Source organism: Dendrobates tinctorius, unplaced genomic scaffold, assembly GCF_039654945.1.
Source record: "Dendrobates tinctorius isolate UK_male_01 unplaced genomic scaffold, ASM3965494v1 ptg000177l, whole genome shotgun sequence".
Classification (NCBI taxonomy): Eukaryota; Metazoa; Chordata; class Amphibia; order Anura; family Dendrobatidae; genus Dendrobates; species Dendrobates tinctorius.
Window position 1 is genome coordinate 4,923,390 of NW_027361844.1, and position 27,422 is coordinate 4,950,811.

Below are 27,422 nucleotides of genomic sequence, written 5' to 3' on the forward strand. Positions count from 1 at the left end.
TGTACAGGGGGGGATAGTTGAGGGGTTGTTAATTGTTAATGGATACAGGAAGGGTGGATGGGTACAGGGAATGCAACGGCATAAGCGCACTGAACGCTTGAAGGAAGCAAAACACCACACATATGAAAGACCACATGGCAACTTGACATATTTGAGGAATTGGGATAATGGTTAAAATAGTGACATGGAATGTAAAAGGATTGAAGTCACCACATAAACGTATGATGATATTGAGGCACCTCAAAAGATTGAAAGTGGATATAGCATTATTACAGGAGACTCATCTACCCCAGGGAGATTTCTTTCGTATGCAAAAACTATGGGTGGGAAAAGTAGTTGGGTCAGGCTCCATGGGACGCAAGGCAGGGGTGATGATTTTGATCAACAAAAATTTTAACCACACGATAGTGTCTCAGACCAATGACGAGGAAGGGAGGTATATCTACATCAAGCTTTCCAGTCCACAGGGAGAATTTGGTATACATAACATATATGCCCCCAATAATGAGCAAACTTCTTTTTTTAACTTCATCACTCAGGAATTGGAAAAGGATACGGAACTCAAAAGGGTGGTTGGAGGGGACTTTAATGCGGTGGTATCAAGGGGGGAAGACAAGAGATATAGTAGGGATGATGGTAGGCCGATTAGAGAGGTAAAAGGTTTAATGGCCAAGCTTTTGGAGGACACAAATTTGAAAGATAGCTGGAGATTGCATCATCCAAATGACCGGGAGTACACTCACTATTCACATCCTCATGAAGCGTGGTCCAGGATTGACTACATTTTGGTTGACCAACTTTTGATGCATAGGGTTAGAGATGTGGTTATTGAGGATATGGTGATATCGGATCATAGCCCAGTGCTTTTAGACATCACTGATACAATACAGAGGGGGACAGATTATCTGTGGAGGTTTCCGTCGTTTTTGCTTAGAGACAAGGAATTTGCCAAAACTATGATCGAATGGTGGGATGATTATAGCAGTACTAATAGTGAACATGCGGCGGATGTAATGTTGTTCTGGGAAACTGCAAAAACAGTACTGAGAGGTAGATTGATGGGACATGTAGCTAAACTTAGAAAGCATACTCAAACAATACCAAAACGCAAGCGAGGCCCTCAGAGAGAAATACGCGGGGTACTTAGCAAACAAGACACAAAGTGCGAAAGAGGAGTGGAAGGCAGCGAGACAGGAATTTCACTCTTGGGTGGGGAAAAGAGAGGACCTGATGCGATCACAACAGGAAGTTGATCTACACAAATTTGGCAATAAAGCGGGGAAATTATTGGCCAATCTGGCGAAAGGACGACGACCAATGACCTTGATAACTAATATGACTAGACCGGACGGGAGCAAATCCTCAAACCCAAAGGAGATTACAGAGATTTTGGGGAAGTACTATGCGAATTTATATAGCAGGGGGGAAGAGACGGGAGACAGGGGAAGTGATCTGTTGGGAAAAATAAAACTTTCGCAAATAAATTCGGAAGAGCTGTCTAGATTGAACGCGGAAATAACAATAGAGGAAGTACAGTCGGTAATAAGGGATTTGAATATACACAAGGCACTGGGACCTGACGGGTTCAATGGGGAATTTTATAAAGAAATGGGAGAGCAGATAGCGCCGGTTTTGACTAGAATGTACAATAAAATACTGGGAGGATGTGGAATTTCGGGACATCTCAACACTGCGTACATAAAATTGATACCCAAGGGTGATAAGAATCTAGACAATCCAGCAAACTATAGGCCAATTTCATTAATAAATCAGGATCTTAAAATCTTGGCCAAATTGATGGCCAATAGGTTGGCGGAGATAATACCAAATTTAATTTCACCGGCACAATCGGGGTTTGTTAAAGGGAGGGCAGCGGTGACAAATGTGCGGAGGGCCATGTTGGTAATGGATGCTATTAGACACAGGGATCTTCGAAAGGAGGAATGTCCAGCCATGGTCACGCTTGATGCTGAAAAAGCGTTCGACAGCGTGGGGTGGACATGGTTGGAGACGGTACTCGACAATATGGGGATAGAGGGAGCCTTTCGTACGTTTATAGGAGTATTATACGCGAATCCTCAGGCGAGGGTGGCAACGCCCGGGTTCCTGTCGCAGTCTTTCCCTTTGAACAAAGGGACTAGACAGGGATGTCCATTGTCACCCCTTCTGTTTAACCTTGCCATTGAGCCATTGTCTCGACTGTTAAATGAAGGAGATTGTTTCGAAGGCATTAGTGTTGGGAAGGAACGACTGCACTCAGCGCTATTTGCGGATGATATTATATTATTCATGAACAATCCTCAGAGGGACCTACCGAAAGTGATAAAACAGATAGAGGAGTTTGGGAGCTTGTCAGGTTTTAAATTGAACAGAACAAAGTGTGAAATACTATTTCTCTGTGGGCAAAGGATGCCACTAATGGTAGCAGATGGAACAAGGGGGGAAATCTGTGGGATACCAATAGCAAAGTCACATCTTAAATATCTAGGAATACAGATGGGATGTACGTCAGCATCGATATATGACTTAAACTACAAACCTTTGATACAGAAAATAGAACGGGAATTGAAGTTGTGGGAAGGGCTACCGTTATCTCTGCTAGGTAGAAATCATCTCTTGAAAATGATGTGCTTTCCAAAGTTACTCTACCCAATGCAGACCATCCCCATGTTGTTGAAACATACAGACATAAATAGATTGAATAAAGCATTTTCGACATTCCTATGGAGGGGGAAAAGACCGAGAATTAAAACGGAAAAATTGATGCAATCTTTGGAACAAGGAGGCATTAAACTGCCAAATATTAGAGGGTATAATTTGGCATGCCTGATGAGACATGCCATAGACTGGTTGAGGAAGACAAATGGGCATTCTGACATACGTTTGGAGAGTGAGTTTTGTAAACCCTGGGATTTAGGGGCACTATTACACACGTCATTGGCCAACATACCAAGGAACATTAAACACTCACTGGTATGTAGAGATACGGTGATGGCCTGGAAGGCAGTGAGGAAAAAATTCAAGTTGTCTTGGAGAATATCCAAGCATCTTGATATATGGAGGTTCCCAGATTTCCCAGCGGGAAGAGACAACAAATTATTTTCAGAATGGAAGAACAAGGGGATAAAAAGGGTGACAGATCTAATACATGAGGTGGAGAATAGATGGCTGACATACCAGGAAATCGTGACAAAATATGGGCTATCCACATTTCAAATCCTCCAATACAAACAGATAGAAAAGGGGCTAATGTCACAATTGAGGGATGTTAGAATGGAACAGGTGACGAATGACTTGGACAGAATTATTATGAAAGACCGACATGAGAATTCTATCTCCGCATTATATAAAGCTTTGAGGGAGGTTTTGATTCCAATCTGCCCAGAACAAGTCTGGAGAGCATGGGCAAGACAACTGGGTGACTCTGAAGCAGGGGAGAAGATATTACAGGGGTGGATGAAGATGAGGAAGGAGGTGATTAATGAAGGTTGGAAGGACACTCAATATAGACTGATGCATAGAGCAATTTATGGTTTTAATATCCCAAATACACAACAGATAAACAGAGTGACTCAGTGCCCCAAATGTAAATTGCCAAAAACAGACCTGTTCCATGGGATCTGGCAATGCCCAGAGAGCCAGAAATTCTGGAAAGGATTGCAATTATTTATGCAAAAAGTGGGGAGTGTGGAAATTGAAATGGATCCATTGCTGTGGATCTTTCATTATAGGAACAAGGGACAGGTAGTAAGAGGAGGAGAGGAACAGAGGCCCAAATTACCAAAATTGTTTCATGGGGTGGCTATGATAGGTAAGAGGGCTCTACTGTCCAAATAGCTTGAGGGAAGTGTGCCGTTGATGGAAGAGGTGATGGGACAGATTAAATCTTTACTCAGAATCGAACAGCTGGAGGCGGAAAGGAACAAGGAGGGTCTGACGGGTAAATTCTTTAAAAAATGGAGGCTTTTCATAGTAAGACAATGTGATGAAGAGGAAATAAGGAGAATAGTAAGGCCCTTTAAATATACTGAATGGTACCTACTGGAAGACATCCAAAACAATTTGGGGAATCTGAAGTTGGCTAATGAAGGCGAGGTGTAAGGTCCTGGTAGGGACAGGAGTTAAAAAGGATAAATGTGTGGTGATATTTTACAGAGGTGATGCTTGCAATCTGTGTTTTACAAGTGGTCTAGACATAACATGTGTGCGAAGTTGCTAGGGGAGACCATTGAAAATGTAAGAGGAAGAGGGTTTGTTTAAGGGAGGGTAGGAAGGGAGGATGATAGGCTGAGTTATTGTCTGTTTATTGGAGAAATGACTTGTCATGTGAAATGAAGCAATGTCTATGAAAATTTGAAATAAAATTTGTGTTTAAAAAAAAAAAAAAGTTAGATGTTCATTTTTTTTTTTAAATATTCAAAAAAATTCCTGTGACGCACCTAAAGGGTTAATAAACTTCTTGAATGTGGTTTTGAGCACCTTAAGGGGTGCAGTTTTTAGAATGGTGTCACTTTTGGGTATTTTCTATCATATAGACCCCTCAAAGTGGCTTCAAATGTGATGTGGTCCTAAAAATAAAATGGTGTTGTAAAAATGAGAAATCGCTGGTCAACTTTTAACCCTTATAACTTCCTAACAAAAAAAAATTTTGGTTCCAAAATTGTGCTGATGTAAAGTAAACATGTGGGAAATGTTAGTTATCAAGTTTTTTGTGTGCCGTATCTCTGTGATTTAAGGGCATAAAAATTCAAAGTTGGAAAATTGCGAAATTTTCAAAATTTTTGCCAAATTTCCGTTTTTTTCACAAATAAACGCAAGTTATTTGAATGAAATTTTACCACTAACATTAAGTACAATATGTCACGAGAACACAATGTCAGAATCACCGGGATCCATAGAAGCGTTCCAGAGTTATGACCTCATAAAGGTACAGTGGTCAGAATTGTAAAAATTGGCCCGGTCATGAACGTGCAAACCACCCTTGGGGGTGAAGGGGTTAAAATAGGCTAGCATGGGCTCCGATCGCGACAGAAAAACGAAACGGACATTTCTGTGATCTGCGTGGACCCGGCTTCCCTACGGTAGCTCTTGCAAAGTTCTATCACCGCCAGAACCTGAGATATGGATTGCTCCCACACGGAGTGTCCTAAGTATGGCATGTCTGATGTTGCTTTATTACATTCGATGAACTACAACCTATGAGGCCCTCAGTGTGTTGATACGAGCTTCCCTCGTTGAGATATGGTTATCATAAGTTTTTTAGCTAATTGGCAATTTGGAGAAAGGGGGGATGAACTTCTGCAGACTGCCCCTTTCATGATGTCACAGACCCTGGGCTATAAGGCACCCCTCCCTTACAATGAGTCAGTGGGAGCTACAGCGTCCGTGCCGACCAGAACCCAGATGAGTGGAGACGTGTGGCTCCGCCTTCTCTCTCCAGCCACATGGTCTGCCTGATACCGACTAAGCACATGTGAGTGTTACTTTCTGTCTCTTTAATCCCCTTTATGTTATATTTGTATTGTACATATGTAATGTCTCAACTTTATAGCAACTTTTATCTATGTAATCACTGCCCGCATTCTTTTGGGAATAAATGATAAAATCTATTAGCTCTGTCTCCATGCTCTAAGAAACGAACTATACATCTTTTTTTAGATAATCGCTACTAATTTCAGGGGTTTGCCGCAGACCCTCTTAATTAACTCTTTGATTAAGTAAAGCGTGACTGGTGGCAGCTCAGTGTGCGCGGCTGGCGAGGCTAGCTGGCAGTACAGAAGGGTCTTATATTGCTGAATGAGTGGTTGAGGCCACAGCATTGATAATTCCCTTACTGCATTAGTCTAATTTCCCGTGCACAACAAGCAGCCTGTCCAGCGACTAATTATCCTAGGTGCAGTTCCCTGACTGACCTGAGGGTAAGGGGGGCGCCGGAGAGCTGCGAGTTCCAAAGTGGAACTGAGAAAGCGGGATATACATAAATCCCCGCAGTTCTTAGAAGGTTGTTAGCAGTGGTGGGGCAACCAAAATACCCCCCGCAATAAATTGTTAGAGCAAGATTAGCTTGCTGTTTTTGCCACATGGTGCCAGTGGTGGGATAACCAAGATAAGCCCCCACTCTGCCTGTGATAGCCGTGTGCCGGCAGTGAGTCACGTCCCTCCATCCACTGACAAACCCGTGTCAGTGGTGGGATCGTGACGTATTGGTGGCACAGGGTCCGCTGTCAGTCGCAATTTGGTGGCAGCGGTCCGCCCGTTCATCACGGGGGAACCAATGTTTCAGCGCATGGCAGAGCTCAGAAGGGAAGGAGCGCCGTTTGACTTTTTCAATGCAAAATTGGCTGGAATTCAGATCGGACGCCATGTCACGTTTGGAGAGCCCCTGATGTACCTAAACAGCGGAAACCCCCCATAAGTGACCCCATTTTGGAAACTAGACCCCCCAAGGAACTTATCTAGATATGTGGTGAGAACTTTGAACACACAAGGGCTTCACAGACGTTTATAACGTACAGCAGTACAATTAAAAAAGAGGGATTTTGGGTTCTTACCGTAAAATCTCTTTCTTGGAGCCTTCATTGGGGGACACAGATGACCATGGGTGTATGCTGCTGCTAGGAGGCTGACACTATGCAAAACAAGAAACTTAGCTCCTCCCCGGCAGTATACACCCACCGACAGGCACCAAGCACCTCAGTTGGTGAAAAAGCAGTAGGAGAAGCAACCAAAACCATAAACATATGTACCAACTCAACAAGGGACTCTCAGACCCAAACACGGTACTAATTAAACAGGGCGGGTGCTGTGTCCCCCAATGAAGGCTCCAAGAAAGAGATTTTACGGTAAAAACCCAAAATCCCTCTTTCTTTATCGCCTTATTGGGGGACACAGATGACCATGGGACGTTCCAAAGCAGTCCCGAGGGTGGGAACAGCAATAAAGGAACGAAATAAGGAAGGGCTTAGGTCGGTCGATGCGCCACCGCCGCCTGCAGCACCTTCCTACCAAGAGCTGCATCAGACGAGGCCTGGGTATGAACCCTGTAGAACCTCGCGAAGGTGTGCAAAGATGACCAGGTCGCGGCTCTGCAAAGTTGTAAGGCCGAAGCCTGGTGTCGCACAGCCCAAGAAGCCCCTACAGCTCGGGTGGAGTGGGCTTTCACCCCCGGAGGAGGCAGTTTTTCCTGAAGACGATAGGCTTCCAGGATGGTAGACCGAATCCAACGAGCAATTGTGGACTTGGAAGCCGGAAGACCTTTCCGGCGACCCTCAGAAATGACCAACAAGGAATCAGATTGGCGAAAGGAAGCGGTCCTGGCAAGGTAAACACGCAAGGATCTCACTACATCCAGTTTGTGGAGCGACTTTTCCAGAGGATGAGCAGGCGCAGGACAAAATGATGGAAGGACGATATCTTCGTTAATGTGAAGGAAGGAAGGAAAGAAGGAACTGGCCTGAGAACAACCTTATCTTGGTGGAGAATAAGGTAAGGAGAACGACAGGATAAGGCCGCCAGCTCAGAAACTCTCCTGATGGAAGTAATGGCGATCAGAAAAGCCACCTTCCATGAAAGAAAAGACAGAGGGATGTCCTGAATCGTCTCGAACGGCGCCTTCTGGAGAGCGCCAAGAACAAGATTGAGATCCCATGGATCTATCGGAGATCGATGAGGAGGAGCCACATGGGCGACTCCTTGGAGAAAGGTCTTCACTTGCGGTAAGGAAGCCAGATCCGTCTGGAAGAGGATTGCTAGGGCAGATACCTGGCCTTTGAGAGTACTGAGGGATAGGCCCGCATCCAAGCCGGATTGGAGGAAACCAAGAATGGAAGGAATTGAGAACGATGGTAAATGCGGGAAGAAGCAGGCTTCCGAGCCTGTATTGTAAGGGTTCCAATGGATTGTGATGAATAAGAAAATGCTCACACAAGAATTGAATTTACTAAATTGATTTACTTAATAAATGATAAGATTAAATAACAATATAAAACTATAAATACAAATGCATTAATCAGAAACAAGCATTATTCATACGTTACATTATTCAGATAGACGTCGACCAGTCATCCTCCATGAGCCAAGAGAGAGTGAGTACAGGTGTCCTAGTTCTTTTAAATGTCCAGCTAAAAGGTGTGTCCAGCCCCACCATATGGGGAATGATGTCACAAGTCTATTGTCCATTGGTTATAAACACATCCCCTCAATACCTGTTTTAACCAGTATATAATACAAGAAGCTAGAGGAGGGGGCATCCTGTGTGCCACATAGCAGAAATACAGCAAGCTGGAGGAGGGGCTTCGGAGCACAAGATAACCTAATTATGGCAATGAAGGTCCTTTGTTGGTAGATAAGTGTAAGCCAGTTATTTGCTCTGCTTGGACAATTTGACCATCTGGTTGAAACAAGTTTCAATGACCTTCTTGGAAGGTTCAAAGAGCTGATTGAAACTATATCAATAGTTGGTATTAATTAATAAAAGTGATTGAAACCAAGGGGTGGAATGTATACTATGATTTATTTTTAATGGTTTCAACACTCCAATTAATTAATACCAACTATTGATATAGGATCTCCAGCGAGGGGCTGGCTTATACGACGGCTTTCTCCGGTCATTGGAAGCAGTGTTACGGTCCTGCTGGGATGAACCGTCTGTGGGAGAGAAGGGGCGAAAGGACCTAAAAGGCCGAGAAGCCCTCTTGTTAAAGAACCTCTTAGGACGGGACTGAGGAAGGGAAGTGCTCTTTCCACCCGTGGCATCCGAGATTAACTGATCCAGCTTGGCGCCAAAGAGCCTAGTGCCGTGAAATGCCAGGTTGGTGAGTGACTTCTTTGAGGTAGTATCCGCATTCCAAGACTTCAACCAAAGAATGGGGCGTATTGCCACAATGTTGCTGTTAGCTCTAGCAACGCACCCTGCCGCGTCCAAGGAGGCGGCCAGAAGGTACTTGCCTGCGTGATTAATTTGGTCTGCTAAATCTGCCAGCTCGTCTTGAGGAGCTGCCGCTGAAACGCCCCTGCGCAGAATTTTTGCCCAAGCCGAAATGGCTTTCGCCACCCAAGCGGATGCGAAGATAGGGCATAGGGATGCACCGGATGCCTCAAAGATAGACTTAGCCAACGACTCTATTTGCCTGTCTGATGGGTCCTTGAGAGAAGCTCCGTCCGGAAGGGAAAGGACCGTCTTAGAGGAAATACGAGAAACTGGTGGATCTACCTCGGGAGCTTTGGTCCATTTCGTGACTAGATCCGCATCAAAGGGATAAAGTACATCTAAGTACTTGCGGCCTGAGAAACGTTTCTCAGGATGTTGCCAGTGGTTGGCTAAGGAAGTGTCGAAATCCTTATTAGGGAAGGTTCGAGATGGAGGCCTTGCCTTCTTAAGGGAAACAGAGCATTCCTGAGGGGGGCCTTATCCTCCTTAATCTTGAGTGTTTGGTATATAGCCAATATGAGACTATCTACCATCTCCCGAGTTTTAGCTATGTCGTCCGCCTTGGAGTCTGATCCAGATTGTGAATCCTCGTCTGACCCCGGATCGTCTGCCGATGAGGGGGACGAGGAGCATAGCCTGAGAGAAGCAGAGGGACCCTGCGAACCGGAGGAAGAGCCAGACAGGACCCGCTTCCTAGATCCCCGACCTGGTCTGTCCGTCAGAGGGCCACGGTCCGGTGCTGGCGACTCACCATGCGAGGCGGTCGGTGCACAGGTGACTGCAGATAACTGAGGTAACCGCTCTAAGACCTGGACCAGCGATTGAGACACCTTTGTCAGCTCAGAAACTGACAGACATCGCCACGGCCCACTCCGGGGGTGGGGTGGTCTCCGCCCGGGGTTCGGAGTGCTCCTGAGGGGCCGACATGGTGGAAGGGCTGCAGGAGAGGCAGAGGGGAGACGACTGACCCGAAGCCCACTTCTTTTTACAGCGCGCGCAGGCGTAGTGAGTAGCGGTGGGTCCGGAGCAGAAGGCCCTTGCGGGGTTGTGCATAAGTCTCAGTGGCAGAAAAAATACAGCCTGAGGAAACTGCAGGGGGGGAGCTAAGTTAGGTGTCAGGGATAGTCAGCGTCTAGCCTACCGAGGATCAGAAGCGATGTGTCCCCCAGGCGAGGTCCGGAGAGGAGGAAGAAGATCGCAATCCAGGAAGAAACGCTGGCGGTGGGCGGGGCTAAGCCACCGCACGGCGCAATTGGCTGAGACCCCAGAGGGGAGGGGGACGGCCAAAGACACTGACAGGGCTGAAATGAAAGCAGCCCTGAGATAGGCTGAAAAAGCACGCGGGGAAAGCGTGCGCAGGGAGGACACCTTTGAAAATGAAAGTGAAAGTGCTCCCTCACTTTCACTAGCGACGGCGCGCCCGGGCTTGAAAGCGCTCCCTCCCTGTAGGCTGATAATGAGGACGGGGAGCGCTGATGGAAGGAGCGCTGACGGAGGAAGCGCGCCCCCCCCCCCCCCCCCCCCCGCCGCGACAGGAGGGACGCGCGCCTGTCAGAGCGGTGGTTCAATGGGCGGGAAATTCAAAAGGAGGAGAGGTACTCTGCTGTCCTAGATTGGCCTGTGAGCGCAGGGCTGCAGGGAACATTCAGAAAAGCTTACCTGATGTCCCTGAAGAGGCTGACCACAGGGGCCCGCGATAGAGCGCAGGTCGCTGGGAGAGGTGATCCTCAGTACCCGCACCGCCGTATGGTGCAAAAGACGGCTCCAATCCCCGTGTCAGGGGAAACGTCACCGCTGGTGACCGCCGTCTTCCTCTCAGCCCTGTCCTGGGAGAGGGATGAGGAGGGGAATCGGCTAGGACCGTCCATCCATGGCCCCTAGTACCCGAGGGTGATAGGGGAAGGTCCTGCCTGCGGGCCTGAGAGTTGCGATGTGGGCGATACCACATTGCTCGCTCAGCCGCATTAATAGGAAAAGCAGGATGAACTCACATCCCGTTTCCTGAGCTGTATCTGAAAAAGAAAGGGGAAATCATTAAAAAACACAACAAAAAACCTGAAAAGAAAAGGATTAAATGCGGATCTGAGGAGATCCCGGTCCGCCTCCTACAGACACTAAGCACAAACTGAGGTGCTTGGTGCCTGTCGGTGGGTGTATACTGCCGGGGAGGAGCTAAGTTTCTTGTTTTGCATAGTATCAGCCTCCTAGCAGCAGCAGCATACACCCATGGTCATCTGTGTCCCCCAATAATGCGATAAAGAAATCATTTTTTTCCACAAAAATGATCTTTTCACCCCCAATTTTTATTTTTCCAAGGGTAACAGGACCCTAAAAGTTATTGTGCAATTTGTCCTGAGTACGCTGATACCCCATATGTGGGGGTAAACCACTATTTGGGCACATGGCAGAGCTCAGAAGGGAAGCAGCGCCATTTGACTTTTTTGGCTGGAATTGAGATCGGACACCATGTCGCGTTTGGAAAGCCCCTGATGTATCAAAACAGTGAAAACCCCCAACAAATGACACCATTTTGGAAACTAGACCCCCCAAGGAACTTATCTAGATGTGTGGTGAGAACTTTGAACCCCCAAGGGCTTCACAGAAGTTGATAACGCCTGGGCGTGAAAATAAAAAAATCGTATTTTTTCCACAAACATGATCATTTAGTCCCCAATTTTTTTATTTTCCCCAAGGGTAACAGGAGAAATTGGACCCCAAAAGTTGTTGTCCAATTTGTTCTGAGTACGCTGATACCTCATATATGGGAGAAAACTACTGTATGGGCACACATCGGGGCTTGGAAGGGAAGTAGTGACGTTTTGGAATGCAGACTTTGATGGAATGGTCTGCGGGTGTCATGTGCGTTTGGAGAGCCCCTGATGTACCTAAACTATTGAAACTCCCACAAGTGACCCCATTTTGGAAACTAGACCCCCCCACGGAACTTATCTAGATGTGTGGTGAGCACTTTGAACTCCCAATTGCTTCACAGAAGTTTATAACGCCCGGGCGTGAAAATAAAAAAATTATTTTTTTTCCACAAAAATGATATTTTTGCCCCCAATTTTTTTATTTTCCTAAGGGTAACAGGAGAAATTGGACCCCAAAAGTTGTTTTGCAATTTGTACTGAGTAGGGTGATACCCCATATGTGGGGGTAAAACACTGTTTGGGCGCATGGCAGAGCTTGGAAGGGAAGGAGCACCATTTGACTTTTTCAAAGCAGAATTGGCTGGAATTGAGATCAGACGCCATGTTGCATTTGGAGAGCACCTGATGTGCCCAAACAGTGGAAACCCCCCAATTATAACTCCAACCCTAACCCCAACACATCCCTAACCCTAATCTCAGCCCTAACCCTAATGGGAAAATGGAAATATACATTTTCTATTAATTTTATTATTTTTCCCTAACTAAGGGGGTGATAACGGGGGTTTGATTTACTATTTATAGCGGGTTTATATTTTTGGCAGCTGTCGCACGCTAAAAGATGCTTTTTATTGTAAAAATAGTTTTTGCATCACCACATATTGAGAGCTATAATTTTTCCATATTTTGACCCACCGAGTCATGTGAGGTCTTATTTTTTGCGGGACGAGTTGACGTTTTTATTGGTATCATTTTCGGGCACGTGACATCTTTTGATCGCTTTTTATTCCGAGTTTTGGGACGCAGAATGAACAAAAACTAGCGTTTCATGAATTTCTTTTGAGGGGTGCGTTTACACCGTTCCGCCTGCGGTAAAATTGATAAAGCCCTTTTATTCTTCGGATCAGTACGGTTACAGCGATACCTCATTTATGTCGTTTTTTTATGTTTTGGCGCTTTTATGCAATGAAAACAATTTTATATAAAAAATAATTATTTTTGCATCGCTTTATTCTGCGAGCTATAACTTTTTCATTTTTTTTGCTGATGATGCAGTATGGCGACTCGTTTTTTGCGAGAAAAGATGACGTTTTCAGCGGTACCATGGATATTTATATGCGTCTTTTTGATCGCGCGTTATTGCACTTTTTGTTGGCAGTATGATAAATCATTTTTTGCTTGGTTTTTTATTTTTATTTTTTAAGGGGTTCGCTAAAGGGGATAACTAGTGGGACAGTTTTATAGGGCGGGTCGTTACGGACGCGGCGATACCAAATATGTGTACTTTTATGGGTTTTTTTTATTTCCAAAAAATGAATTTATTAGGGAATATATTTTTTTTTTTTAATTTACTTAGCGATTTTTTTAAAAATGTTTCACTTTTTTTTGTTTTTTTAACTTTATTACATTGTCCCGTGGGGGGGGGGGGGGGCAATAACTGATCGCTGATCTGTCACATCACAGATCACTGTGACAGATCAGCGATCTGTCACAGGCACTGCACAGGCTTTCCTCATGCCTGCGCTTTGCAGGCACTGAGGAAGCCAGCTCCCTGCAGGCCCCCGAGCCCCCCGCAGCAGCGCTGCACATTGCGCTGCTGTGGGGGGCTCAGGGAAACACGGAGGGAGCCCCCTCTATGCCGATGCTTCCCTTTAACCCCCGGTACACCATGGGTTAACGTGTCAGGGGCGGTCCGTGACCGCCCCTGACACATTGTGCCGGGTGTCAGCTGTGATAATTAGCTGACACCCGGCCACGATAAGCGGCGCTCACCACGTAGGCGCCGCTGATCGCTGTGACGTATTAATCCATCCCTGGGAATTACAGTAAGTCCCAGGGCACATGGACGGGATAGTACGTCACATGACAGAAAGGGGTTAAAAACGTCAGCTCGGCGCGCAAAAAAATAAGCCCTCACCCAACCCTAGATCACGAAAAATGGAGACGCTACAGGATCGGAAAATGGCGCAATATTTTTTTTTTAAACAAACTTTGGATTTGTTTCAATACTTTAATAAAAAAGAATCTAGACATGTTTGGTGTCTATGAACTCGTAATGACCTGGAGAATCATAATCGCTGGACAGTTTTAGCATTTGGTGAACATGTTAAAAAAAAATCCCAAAAAACGTTGTGGAATTGCACTTTTTTTTGCAATTTCATCGCACTTGGAATTTTTTTTCCCATTTTTGAGTACCCGATATGGTAAAACCAATGGTGTTGTTCAGAAGTCCAACTTGTCCCACAAAAACAAGCCCTCACATGGTCATATTGGCGGAAAAATAAAGTTATGGCTCTGGGAAGAAGGGGTGCGAAAAACAGAAATGCAAAAAACGAAAAGGGCTTCCTCTCAAAGGGGTTAAGTAGCTAAAAGGTGTGGAGATGATCCAGGTGTGGCATTTGCATTTGGAAGCTGTTGCTGTGAACCCACAATATGTGGTCAAAGGTGCTCTCAATGGAAGAGAAAAAGACCATCATTAGGCCGAAAAACAAGAATAAATCCATCAGAGAGATAACAAATGTAAAGAGTGGACAAATCAACAATTTGGTACATTCTGCAAAAATAGTGAAGAATCCTTTCCAAGTAGAAGAAAGACCCTTTCACATCTCCGCCCAAGTGAAGAACACTCTCCAGGAAGTCTGTGTTTCAGTACCTATGTCTGCCATAAAGGGAAGACTAAGGGTACGTGCACACGCTGCGGAATCCGCTGCGGATTAATCCGCACGGATTTTGCAAAAACCGCAGATAATCCGCAGGTCCAAAGACCTGCGGATTATCTGCGGTTTTGCCTGCGGTTTGGTCCTGCGGATTCACTATCTCCACAATGGTGGAGATAAGGAACCCGCAGCGGTTTCCGCAGAAAGAATTGACATGCAATTCTTTCTGCGGATTCAAAACCGCAGCAAATCCGCGCGGTTTTTTCCGCAGCGTCGGCACAGCGTTTTTTTTTCCCCATTCAAATGAATGGTACTGTACACCGCAGCTAAAACTGCTGCGTGTCCGCAGCGGCCAAAGCCGCTGCGGAAACGCAGCGGAATCCGCAGCGTGTGCACACAGCCTTAATGAGCACAAATACAGGTGCAAACCATTAATCAGCCTTAGGCCTCTTTCACACTTCAGTTTTTTACAATCAGTCACAATCCGCCAGGTTTTGAAAAAAACGGATCCACAATTTTCTTTTGAGGATCCGTATTTTTCACCATTGACTTCCATTATTGGCGGATTGTGACGGATTGCCGTCCGTTTTTTTTGCGGATCTGCCAAAAGTTGCTGTCCATCACCATCCTCAAAGATTTCAAAACGGAGCTTGAAACGTTTTTTTCTCTGGCGGATCCTCCAGACACTCATTTAACCCGAAATTCTTTCTGGTTGCCGGACAAAAAAAAAAAAATTCTCTCTCTCTCTCGGCTGCGATTCCTTTAAAATTCTTCATTTGTCGGATCCATCAAAAAAAACGGACGGGTGGCATCCGTTGTCATCAGTACTGAAACGGATCCGCCATCCGTCCTTTTGGCGGATTTTGACTGATGCAAAAAACTGAAGTGTGAAAGAGGCCTTAAAGATAAAAAGCTCAGATTGGACTTTGCCAAAAAACATCTAAAGAAAAAAGCCCAGTTCTGGAAAAGCATGCTTTACACAGATGAAACCGAGATCAAGCTGTATCAAAATAATGGGAAGAATAAAGTATGGAGAAGGCTTGGAATGGCTCATGATTCAGTGCACTCCAGAACCTCTATAAAACATGGTGGAGCCAGTATAATGGCATGGGCATGCATGGCTTCCAATGGTGCTGGGTCACTAGTGCTTATTGATGAAGTGACTGAAGAAAGAAGCAGCCGTATTAATTCTCAAGTGTACAGCTTTCTGCTCACATTCAACCAAATCCAACAAGGCTGATTGGAAGGCACTTCACAGAACAGATGGACAATGGCACACAACATACTGTGAAATAAACCTAGGAGTTTAAGGCAAAGAAATGGAATATTCTGCAATGGCCGAGTCAATCACCAGATCTCACGCCCATCAAACATGCACTTCACATGCTTAAAAGACAGAGACCCACAAACAAGCAACAAATGAACACAGCTGCAGTAAAAGTTGGCAAAGCATCACAAAGGAAGAATCCTAGCATTTGGTGATGTCCATGGCTTCCAAACTTCAGACAGTCATTGCCTGCAAAGAATTCTTTACAAAGTATTACAAAATAACATTTTATTTAGGGTCAAATTAATTTGTCCAATTGCTTTGAGCCCCTGAAATGAGGAGGTTTTGTAGAAAAATGGTTGCAATTCCGAAGTGTTTTTTGATTTTTGGTTCAACCCTTGTAATTAAATCTGAAAGTCTACACTTCAACTGCATCTCAGTTGTTTGGATTTTTTTTTTTTTTATTTAAAATTAAACACACAAGAGTGTCATGAAGAGCCCAAATCACGAAGATTCGGTCACTGTTCGATTATTTCTGGACCTAATTATGATAGGAATATAGCCCACCAGAAACTGTACTATCTGGCTATTTGTTATTTACTTAAAGTATACCTGTCATTTTAGCTAAGTTTGGAAAATAAGCCGTCATGTGCGTACATGATGAATAATTGTCAGTAGTTTTCCTTTCTGCAGGCTCTATGTCCAATTTAAGGTAGTCTCTGAGCCAGTGGGTGGAAACTAGCTGATGTTTTCAATACTTAGCATGGATTCCTGCTCTTCTTTATCAGTATAGCAAACAGAGGCAGCAACATTGAGGATAACATACAGCAGTACTGAGCATTGTAGTTGTGAATCCATCACTAAACTGACATGAATAACCTGATTAAACTTGCAGCCTGTCTTTACTGGGCGAAATACTACTACCTCCTCCTCCCCTATTAAAATACTATAATAAGACCTGTAATCTGATGAGTTCTTGAGCTGATTGTCAGTCTTTCTTTGGCTAAGACGAATTTGAGTACTGAGGCTGAGTTCACGCGTGGCGTTTTTTTCGCGTTTCCGCGGCAGTTTTAACCGCGCGATTTTGCCGCGAAAAATAAGCATCCCATGCATTCCTATGGGATTCCACAATGCTGTGCTAATGCTGCGGTTTTTACCTCGGCGGAATCGCTTTGCGGTAAAAAACGCAGCATGCTCATTATTTTGCGGAATCGCGGCGATCCCGCACCCATAGGAATGTATTGTTCCGCTTACTTCCAGCATGTGGCTGTGCACAACATGCGGAAAGTAAGCAGAACAATTGCGGATGGTACCCACGGCCCGGAGGAGGAGACTGTCCTCCGGGCTCTGGGTACCATATCCCTGTAAAAAATAGAATTTAAAATAAAAAATATTGTTATTCTTACCTTCCGATGTCCCGCGCAGTCTTCCCGCCTCTCTCTACGCTCCCGGTCCCAGTAGTCCTTTGCGAAAATGCCCGCGATGACGTCCGTTCTCGCGGGATCGCGAAGTCTCGCGGTCATTCGCGCGACGTCATTGCGAATTACTGCGAGACGTCGCGATCCCGCGAGAACGGACGCCATCGTGGGCATTTTCGCAAAGGATTACTGGGAACGGATGCGCGGGACGTCGGAAGGTAAGAATAACACCATTTTTTATTTTTTTTTTTACATTCTATCTTTTACTACTGATGCTGCATAGGCGGCCTCAGTAGTAAAAAGTTGGTCACACGTCAAAAACTGTGTTTGACGAGTGTGACCAACCTGTCAATCAGTTCTCCAAGCGATGCTACAGATCGCTTGGAAAACGCTAGCATTTTGCAAGCTAATTACGCTTGCAAAATGCTAGTTTTTCCGCGGGAAAATCGCGGGAATTTAAAATGCGATTTTCCCGCGGAATGGAATTCCGGAATTCTCGCGGTAATTTCCGCGAGAGTTCCGTTACGTGTGCACATAGCCTTAAGATAATACATCATAACTTTCCTTTTATTACTGGATTTATGCAAAGTTTTGGCATTATCAACAACTTAGTGTAATCAAGGTGAACTCTAAACATACAGATATAAAACCTCCTTCACCGCCTACCTTCAAGAGGCTTAACAATCTGTAACTTCTCCGGTAGCAGACTGCGCAGTGAACTAGAGGTTGTAGAGCTGTCTGTACAATCTGAGAAGTGTGTTGCCAGAGACATGACACTCTCTGTTGGTGTGCTGCCGCCACTATGGTCTCGCTCATCCTCTAGACGCTTTAGTTTGCGCTCACACTCGTCCCTGAAGAACTGCTTCTCACTTAGGAAGTTTTGGCGCCGAAGGTGCAGTCTGTGCAGTGCAGTTTGTAAATTATCATCTAGGACTTCAGACTTGGCTAGTCCCCTGAAAAAGAAGATAATTCACAAATTATGTCAGTTCTTCTGATACAGAGAAATAATGAGAATGTCCATTATAAGAAGCCTAACTTGGGCATTTGTAGATATTAAAACATCTTTAACCACAATACCATAAAGTAAAGAAGTATCTTATCTAAAGTGAAGAATTCCAGGTAAGTTTGTAAATAAAGGAATCGTGCAAGGCTCTTTTGACACCTGCATCAACGCAACCATTTCTTAAATTAGCTTGGAAGAGCCTTCAGAAGAGAAAAGTAGAGCTACAGACCCAGTCATCTGGACGAGCTGGCTGACAAATTCACCGTTAACGCATTCTGCAGCTGCCATGTACTGCTATATATAGACATTGCATAAGCAAAATGGTCCAACATTTTGTATGAATCACTACAGCAAAAATTCAAGCAAAAAATACCCTCAAAAACAGAGATCATTGGGGCCTTTTTTTTTTGTTTGCCAACGAGGAATATCTTTAGCAATACATATGCTACTTGCAATGCACCACAAATGTAATGTTTCTAATGCAGGATATTGAGGGGTGAGTCATTCCTGGGTTCCATCTTGGATTAGAAGATAACAATACATAGATGATAAAGATGTAGTTATTTCATAGTCTTTATTAAACTCATAGCAAGAGCTAATGCAAATCGAATGATTATGCAGGTGATTGAAACAAAATAAAAAGTGCATCACAAACATTTCATGGTTTCTAAGCTTTTACTATGTACTGGTATGTGTGTAATGTGTATGGAATGTGTGTGCTTTTATACTTCTGTCTAATTCATGTAAATGAGCATGTGTATACATGGGTGGGTCATGACGAAGGGGAGCCAAGACACACGTACTGCAAAGGGGCCATCTGCTGTCCATTTCTGCCCCTCATGGTCCCTTTATTCTGCAAAGCAGATTGTGACTTCCTGTATACTATACTGTATGAACACTTCATCATCGAAATCCGCATATTGATGAGTATACCAGTCCCCTGATTGTGCCAAGATTAGATTAGAGCAAAACATCTGTAGCTACGTGTCACTTACTTGAAATCTTTTTCCTTCACATCTTCTTCGACTGAGCAAATAATAGTTTTCTTCTGTTCGTTTTTTGCTCCTGATTCAAAAGGAAGAGCAGTCATCACCACGCCAGACCGATTCGACCCAGGTATTGCCAACGGCATGGAAGATGATCGGCTGCGAAGTTCATTGGCTACTTTGACAGTATCAAATACACGCTTTGGATGATTTCTAAAAAGAGAAGAAAAGGATTTGTTGGCGGAACACATTCTAATGTTCATTGAAGGTTCTAGCTCCCTGGACTTCATCAGTATAGAATTAAGGGGGTTTGTCCACTACAGGGACAACACCTTCTCAATTGCTACATTATCCCAAATAACCACAGCCTATACTCACCACTGGCGCTGATGTCGTTCAAGCTACATCGAGGCTTGGTCTCCCAGGGCTCACGTGACGTTATTATGCTAAGTGAACCCCGCAGCCAATAAGCGGTAGCTTCACACTCACGGTCATGATCCATTTTTGGATCGATGTCAGATCTGGATCCTCATATATAACCCTTTTTCCTTTCAAGCCATTGGGGATTAATGTCAGTTTTTGCCGCCGCTGGTGTTACTGCAACTGTAGTTGGTCGGCTGCTGGGTTTCCCCCCCCTGATGGCCGCAGGTGTTACTACATGTTTAATTAGCCAGCAGGTGGTAACCACCGCCCCTCCTTCCTATAAAAGGTCTCCAGATCACTGTTGGTAATACTGGTCTTTTGGAAGCCAACTGTGCTGAAGAGAGTAGCTATCTTGAGCAGTGCCGTTTGCAGCAGATCTGGAGCAGTGGTTATCCTGCTGGAAACGGTGTTCGGGTGCCTTACTTTCCGGTCCTGTGAATGACTGCAGAGCAAGCTAAGTGTTATTTTCCCTTTCTGTTATTTTCCCTGGTGTTTTATTAGTACAGCGGTGGGACCAGTGTTCGCACGTGCCAGTTCCCTAGTAAGGGATAGGTGCAGGGCAAGTGAGGGACTGAGGAATCCTGGTCGGCGACAGGTGGAAAGAACCTGTATAGGGAATGTGAGGAGTGTTCAGGGCACTTCCTTAGGAGAGTGCAGGAGGTGTCCATTTCCCCATTCCCTATTTGCAGGGCCCACCATTGTAATTGTGTCCCCTTGTCTGTCTTGGTTGTTTTAGTAACCGACTGATCGTCGGGTCGCGTCACACAGGGCCAAGTCACATCGTGACACTCCCTTTCTTAGGTTGTAACTGACATATGCAGGAAGTGAAAACTTCAGCAACAATGTCACACAAGCCCCAAGAGACCCAGTGCTGTCATCACTGAACCTGTGCTGGCACTGGAGGAGAGTATAGGCTGTTATTTTATACTCGGGAATATAGCAATTGAAAAAAGAATGTTTGGGCAGTGGACAAACCCTTTAATCACCTATTTCTTACTATGAACAAACTGGTGGTATGCAGACACGGGGCTTTAAAGGTTTCACTGTACCATTAAATTAAAGACAAATAATTGAAGATGATCTTACTTTCGTTCACCGAAACTTGACTCTTCTTCCAAGCTCAGCTCTCGTCTCATAGTGCCCTCAATCTCCGCTGCCAGGGAATCCTATATAGATATAAACATGAATTTTCTACATCCGTCCATAAATGTGTTTATTCCTTGTTCAATATTATACCTTACTTACCACAGGGAAGACACTGCAGGACTGAGGCCGCCTGAGAAGTGCTGAGGGGCTGGCTTTACAACGTAACATTTTTAATTCATCCTGAGCTTCCTGCAGCATCCCTTCACATTCTGCATTGCGATCTTGTAAATCATGGAGCTTTAAGAAAAAAAATAAAAAAATAAAAAAATTTAGTGGACACATTAAATAGAGGAAGCAGATAGCCAGATAGAGTCCTTGTTAAATATATTCTCAATAGACGGGGAAAAAAAATAAAAACACAACCAACCAGAGCTTCCATATTCTTTCCTCTTAAAAAAAACAGTGCCTCATCAGATATTGCATAATTATGTATAAATGATTTATGACTAGCTTAAAAAAAAAAAAAAAAAGTTATATTTTTTCCACTAAAACTGCATGCACTTTGAATAGAAGTTAAAATGCAGCACTCTCGAATGTACACTAAAGAAATGCAGTGTCCTGGCTTCGCACAATGTTCAAAATGTGGCTGCTGCTAAAGTTTGACCCCCATGATCTGAAATTGATAAGTTATCCAATAGATAGGTCATCAATATTTTAAAGGGAATCTGTCAGCCCTTTTTTGAGATATCATATAATGATATCATTCAATTGTGTGTCACATAAGGATTCCCTTAGTACTTTTGCTTCCCCCTGACCCCGCACCTTTCATGTATAAATACCTTTTTTATATCGGTTCAGATGTATGTAAACTGCCGCTGTCCGGTCCGCTGGGCGGGGCTTATTCACCTGCTCCCCCCTCCCTGCCTTGCTCTACACAAGAAAAAATGCGTAGAGCAAGACAGGGATGGGGGGAGCAGGTGAATAAGCCCCGCCCAGCGGACCGGACAGCGGCAGTTTACATACATCTGTACAGACCCAATAATGCAGACAAGGTGAAGGCTGCTATCAAAGCAACCTGGGCTTCCATAATACCTCATCAGTGCCACAGGCTGATCACCTCCATGCCACGCTGCATTGATGCAGTAATTGATGCAAAAGGAGCCCCGACCAAGTATTGAGTGCATTTACTGAAGATACACTTCAGTAGGCCAACAATTCAAATTTTAAAATTATTTTTCAAGCTGGTGTTATATAGTATTCTTGGGTTGGCATATCAGTACTGACTTACGCCTGGGTCAGGTTCTGGTGGGAGGCGATATTCCACCTTTGGAGACCCTACGGGAAGTTTCCCACTAGGACGCTCTCCTGGATGGAATACAATCAGTTGAGGTAGTTTATCCGGGGACACATGGGTGACCGCACTTCTCGCCCCTCCATGACACGACTGGAAAATTTACTACAGCAGCAGGTCCCTCCCTCTCATTTGATTTCTCTTTTATATAAGGAATTCCACGGTGGGGACTCGGAAACAATCCCGAGTTACATCCGGGCATGGGAAGAGGAGATGGGATGTAAATTTTCTGCTGAGGACCTTGACAAAGCTTACCTTTTCACACACAAAATGTCTCCGGCTGGGGGCGCACAGGAGAAAAATTTTAAGATACTGACCAGATGGTATCCGTCCCCCGTCAGACTAAAGTCTATTTTCCCGTCGGTAGACGACACCTGTTGGCGGTGTAGAACCGAGAAAGGCACACTATTTCATATCTGGCGGCAGTGCCCCGCTAGACGACCCTTCTGGAAGGTGTTCTCGGCTTATCATAAAATTTCTGGGGATTGTGTTCCCCCCTCCCCGCAAATTGCCACCCTCTCGATCCTCCCGGGTCCTATATCCACTTAGAAACTGAGCCTTTTCCGGTTTTGTGTCACTACGGCACGCATGATAATTCCACGCCACTGGCGCACGGCAATACCGCCAACTATGGCGGAATGGGTGTCGGAATTCGCAGACATCTTCCGATCTTCCGTATGGAAGAACTGATGGCTGAAATGGAAGAGGACAACACTCGCTTGATTTGCGTGTAGCAACCGTGGATCTTGTTCAAGGAAACTACCGGACTATCTCAGCTGATTGAGGAGGCTTCTTAGAGGTCGGCTCGGAGGACTGGTGTCAGTCCCCCCCCCCTTTTTTTTCTCTTTTCTTTTTTCTTCTTCTGAAATACACCTTTGCTGTTACATGTAAGGATGTCGCTACGTATGTTTGCAACTCTTGTGTGCTTGCCATGGTCCATCTATACTACTAAGGTACCAGATGATATTTGGGGAGGAATGACAACTCTTCAGCTTGTTCTATTACACATAAGTAAGCAATGTATAATGAATGTTTATGTAGCCGAGTCTCCCAACCTATAGTGCCCTTTTTTTTGGTCTGATTCTGGTAGATGGTAGTGCATATAAATATAAACCAACATTCGCCCCACTGAGACGTTGCGAGCTCTTGTCACAGAAGATGTGTCGATTTTATACGAGATTGTTTATACTGCGATCCTGTACAGCTGGGTGTATAATGTTTGATGTCTTGTATGTTACATTTGCCTATTTGTTTTTGCAATAAAAATAGATTCAACAATATTTTTGCATCACCACATTTTGAGAGCTATAATTTTTCCATATTTTGACCCACAGTCATGTGAGATCTTATTTTTTGCGGGACGAGTTGACGTTTTTCTTGGTAACCTTTTCGGGCACGTGACATTTTTTGATCGCTTTTTATTCCGATTTTTGGGAACGCAGAATGAACAAAAACAAGCATTTCATGAATTTCTTTTGGGGGGTGCATTTACACCGTTCCGCGTGTGGTAAAATTGATAAAGCGGTTTAATTCTTCGGGTCAGTACGGTTACAGTGATACCTCATTTATGCCTTTTTTATGTTTTGGCGCTTTCATGCAATGAAAACAATTTTATATTAAAAAAAATTATTTTTGCATCGCTTTATTCCGCGAGCTATAATTTTTTTATTTTTTCGATGATGACGCTGTATGGCAGCTCGTTTTTTGCGGGAAAAGATGACGTTTTCAGCGGTACCATGGTTATTTATATCCGCCTTTTTGATTGCGTTATTGCACTTTTTGTTAGGCGGTATGATAATAAAGCATTGTTTTTTGCTTTGTTTTTTATCTTTTAAGGGGTTCGCTAAAAAGGTTAATGGGACAATTTTATAGGGCGGGTCGTTACGGACGCGGCGATATTAAATATGTGTACTATTTTTTTTATTTCCAAAAAATGAATTTATTAGGGATTTTTTATTATTTATTTAGCGATTTGTTTATCAATTTTTTTACACTTTTCTTTTTTTACTTTATTACACTGTCCCAGGAGGGACATCACTGTCATGTGTCAGATCGCTGATCTGACACGTCACACAGCGCTGTGACAGATCAGCGATCTGACACAGGCACTGCAGCAGGCTTCCTCAAGCCTGCGCGTGTCAGATCAGCGATCTGACAGGCGCTGCACAAGGCTTCCTTATGCCTGCACTCTGCAGGCACTGAGGAGGCCGCCTCCCTGCAGGCAGGCACTGAGGAGGCCGCCTCCCTGCAGGCAGGCACTGAGGAGGCCGCCTCCCTGCAGGCAGGCACTGAGGAGGCCGCCTCCCTGCAGGCAGGCACTGAGGAGGCCGCCTCCCTGCAGGCAGGCACTGAGGAGGCCGCCTCCCTGCAGGCAGGCACTGAGGAGGCCGCCTCCCTGCAGGCAGGCACTGAGGAGGCCGCCTCCCTGCAGGCAGGCACTGAGGAGGCCGCCTCCCTGCAGGCAGGCACTGAGGAGGCCGCCTCCCTGCAGGCAGGCACTGAGGAGGCCGCCTCCCTGCAGGCAGGCACTGAGGAGGCCACCTCCCTGCAGGCAGGCACTGAGGAGGCCACCTCCCTGCAGGCAGGCACTGAGGAGGCCGCCTCCCTGCAGGCAGGCACTGAGGAGGCCGCCTCCCTGCAGGCCCCCACGGCCATATTGGATCCGGGGACCTGCAGGGAAGGAGGCCCCCAGAGCAGCGCAGAATATCGCGCTGCGCTGGGGGTTCCAGGGAAGCACAGAGGGAGACCCCACCCTGCTGATGCTTCTCTAAATCCCCGGTACACTGCGATCATGTTTGATTGCAGTGTGCCAGGGATTAACGTGCCGGGAGCGGTCCGTGACTGCCCCTGACACATAGTGCCTGGGTGTCAGCTGTGATAATCAGCTGACACCCGGCCGCGAACAGCGGCGCTTCCCCCGTGAGAGCCGCTGATTGCTATGACATTCTATCCTGTCCATGGACATTAAGTCCCAGGGCACATGGATGGGATAGTACATCCAATGGCAGAAAGGGGTTAAATTTACAAAGTAAAAAAAAAAAAAAATCAGACCATTGTGAAAAGAATAAATGATTTGGTTTGTGTCACTATTTCCTGAGACTGGTAACATTTTTATTTTTACGTAGTTGTGTGAGGGCTTGTTTTTTGTGCGTTGAGCTGATGTGCTCACTCTGGCGGGCATATACATGTTTTGATCGATTTTTATTGTATTTTATTAACCCCTTAGTGACAGAACCATTTTGCAGCTTAATGACAGGGCCAATTTTTACAATTCTAACCACTGTCACTTTATGAGGTTATAACTCTAGAACGCTTTAACGGATCCCACTAATTCTGAGACTGTTTTTTTGTGACATATTTTACTTCATGTTAGTGGTGAAATTTCTTCTATATGACTTGTGTTTAGTTATGAAAAAAAACGGAAATATGGAAAAAAAAATTGAAAATTTTGCAATTTCCAAACTTTAAATTTTTATGCCCTTAAATCAGAGATATGTCACACAAATTTCTTATTAAATAACATTTCCCACATGTCTACTTTACATCAGCACAATTTTGCAAGCAAAATATGTTTTGTTAGGAAATTATAAGGGTTAAAAGATGACCAGCGATTTCACATTTTTACAACAAAATTTACAAAACCATTTTTTTTTTTTTTTACGGACCACATCATATTTATAGTAATTTTGAGGGGTGTATATGACAAAAAATACCCAAAAGTGACACCATTCTAAAAACTGGGCCCTAAATGCATCTGCACTAATGCAGGGTGCAGCAGACCCAAGTAAAATGGCAGCTGCACAGGTGCATAAATACCAAATGAAACAGCCAGCCTACAATCAGGGATTGGCCGTGTGGAACACCAGTGCAGAAGAAATAATTCGCATGTGGCAGTGTTCACACAAGGAATACAGGGCTTCTGGCTCACAACCTCTTCGTAACACCATATAGGGGGGCTGCCCAGTGCCAACTAGAATGCATCCCGTGTGAACAGAGGCCACAAGTTTGCAGAACCATTTGGGACCAACTGCACCCTGAAAGAAATATAAAAAGTGCACAACAAACATAGCAATATATGTAAGGTATTGGTTGACATTAAGGCCTTAATCTGGAAGCTGGCAAACTGCGTCAAAGTTCCTTACACTTGCCAGTCCTACTCTAACATGAAAACATGTTTTTTGTGCATTTTTTTTATATTTCTTTCAGGGTGCAGTTGGGCCCAAATGGTTCTGCAAACTTGTGGCCTCTGTTCACACGGGATGCATTCTAGTTGGCACTGGGCAGCCCCCCTATATGGTGTTACTAAGAGGTTGTGAGCCAGAAGCCCTGCATTCCCTGTGTGAACACTGCCCCATGCGGATTATTTCTTCTGCACTGGTGTACCACACGGCCAATCCCTGATTGTAGGCTGGCTGTTTCATTTGGTATTTATGCACCTGTGCAGCTGCCATTTTACTTGGGTCCGCTGCACCCTGCATTAGTGCAGATGCATTTAGGCCTGTCTGGTTTGTATCTGTATTTTTTGGAGGATTTTCTTCATCTTTTTGAGGTTTTCATCTAAAAACTGCACCCCTCAAGGAGCTCAAAACCACATTCAAGAAGTTTATTAACCCTTTACGTGCTTCACAGGAATTGAAGCAATGTGGAAGGAAAAAATTAACATTTAACTTTTTTTTTTGCAAAAAATTTACTTCAGAACCAATTATTTTTATTTTCACAAGTGTTAAAAGAGAAAATGAACCACAATTTGTTGTGCAATTTCTCCTGAATACGCAGATACCCCATATAGGGGGGGTAAACCACTTTTTGGGCGCACGGCAGAGCTCGCAATGGAAGGAGCGCCGTTTGAATTTTTCAACGCAGAAGTGTCTGGTATTGAAATCGCCATGTTGCGTTTGGAGAGCCCCTGATGTGCCAAAAGTATTGCAGTGTATAGAGCAAGTCATGGTATCCTATGAAGCTCAGTATCTGGCAAGTGCCAAGATAGCAGGCCCCGGCTACAATAGTATCACAATGTTACCCCGCTATAACATCGATATGATGCAATCCAGTGTTTGCAATTACCGTATATACTCGTGTATAAGCAGAGTTTATTCAGCACATTTTTTCGTGCTGAAAAAGCCCACCTCGGCTCATACATGAGTCACTGTCTCAGAAAGCCAATGGGGAAGGAGGAGCGGCAGAGCAGCAGGTCACAGGAGCCCGCGGCTGTGGCTAAAGCCTGTGCCGCTGTTAAAGTGAAATGAATATTAATTTCTCTTATAGCGCGTACAGTTACAGCCGCCGACTTCCAGCACACATCCTATTCACCTTCCTGCGCGCCCTCACAGCATCACGTTCGTTTCGGCGCCAGCAGCATTTCCTGCCGAGAGATCACGTGGCCCAGTTCATTAAGGTAATGAATATGCACGCCTCTCCACTCCCATAGGCGTGGA

The 27,422-nt window shown here is 44.9% G+C and overlaps 1 protein-coding gene across 5 annotated transcripts in view; it reads right to left on the reverse strand.

The window, feature by feature from the left end:
- TRAK2 (trafficking kinesin protein 2) overlaps positions 1–27,422 on the reverse strand; it is a 93,852-nt gene that overhangs the window by 16,042 nt on the left and 50,388 nt on the right. For all 5 annotated transcript variants that reach the window (XM_073551493.1, XM_073551495.1, XM_073551494.1 and 2 more), the window contains 4 exons: positions 20,796–20,933; positions 20,637–20,716; positions 19,137–19,340; positions 17,805–18,091 (listed from right to left, as the gene is read on the reverse strand). In XM_073551493.1, coding sequence (XP_073407594.1) covers positions 17,805–18,091; positions 19,137–19,340; positions 20,637–20,716; positions 20,796–20,933 — 709 coding nt within the window. The remainder of the gene's footprint in view (positions 1–17,804; positions 18,092–19,136; positions 19,341–20,636; positions 20,717–20,795; positions 20,934–27,422) is intronic.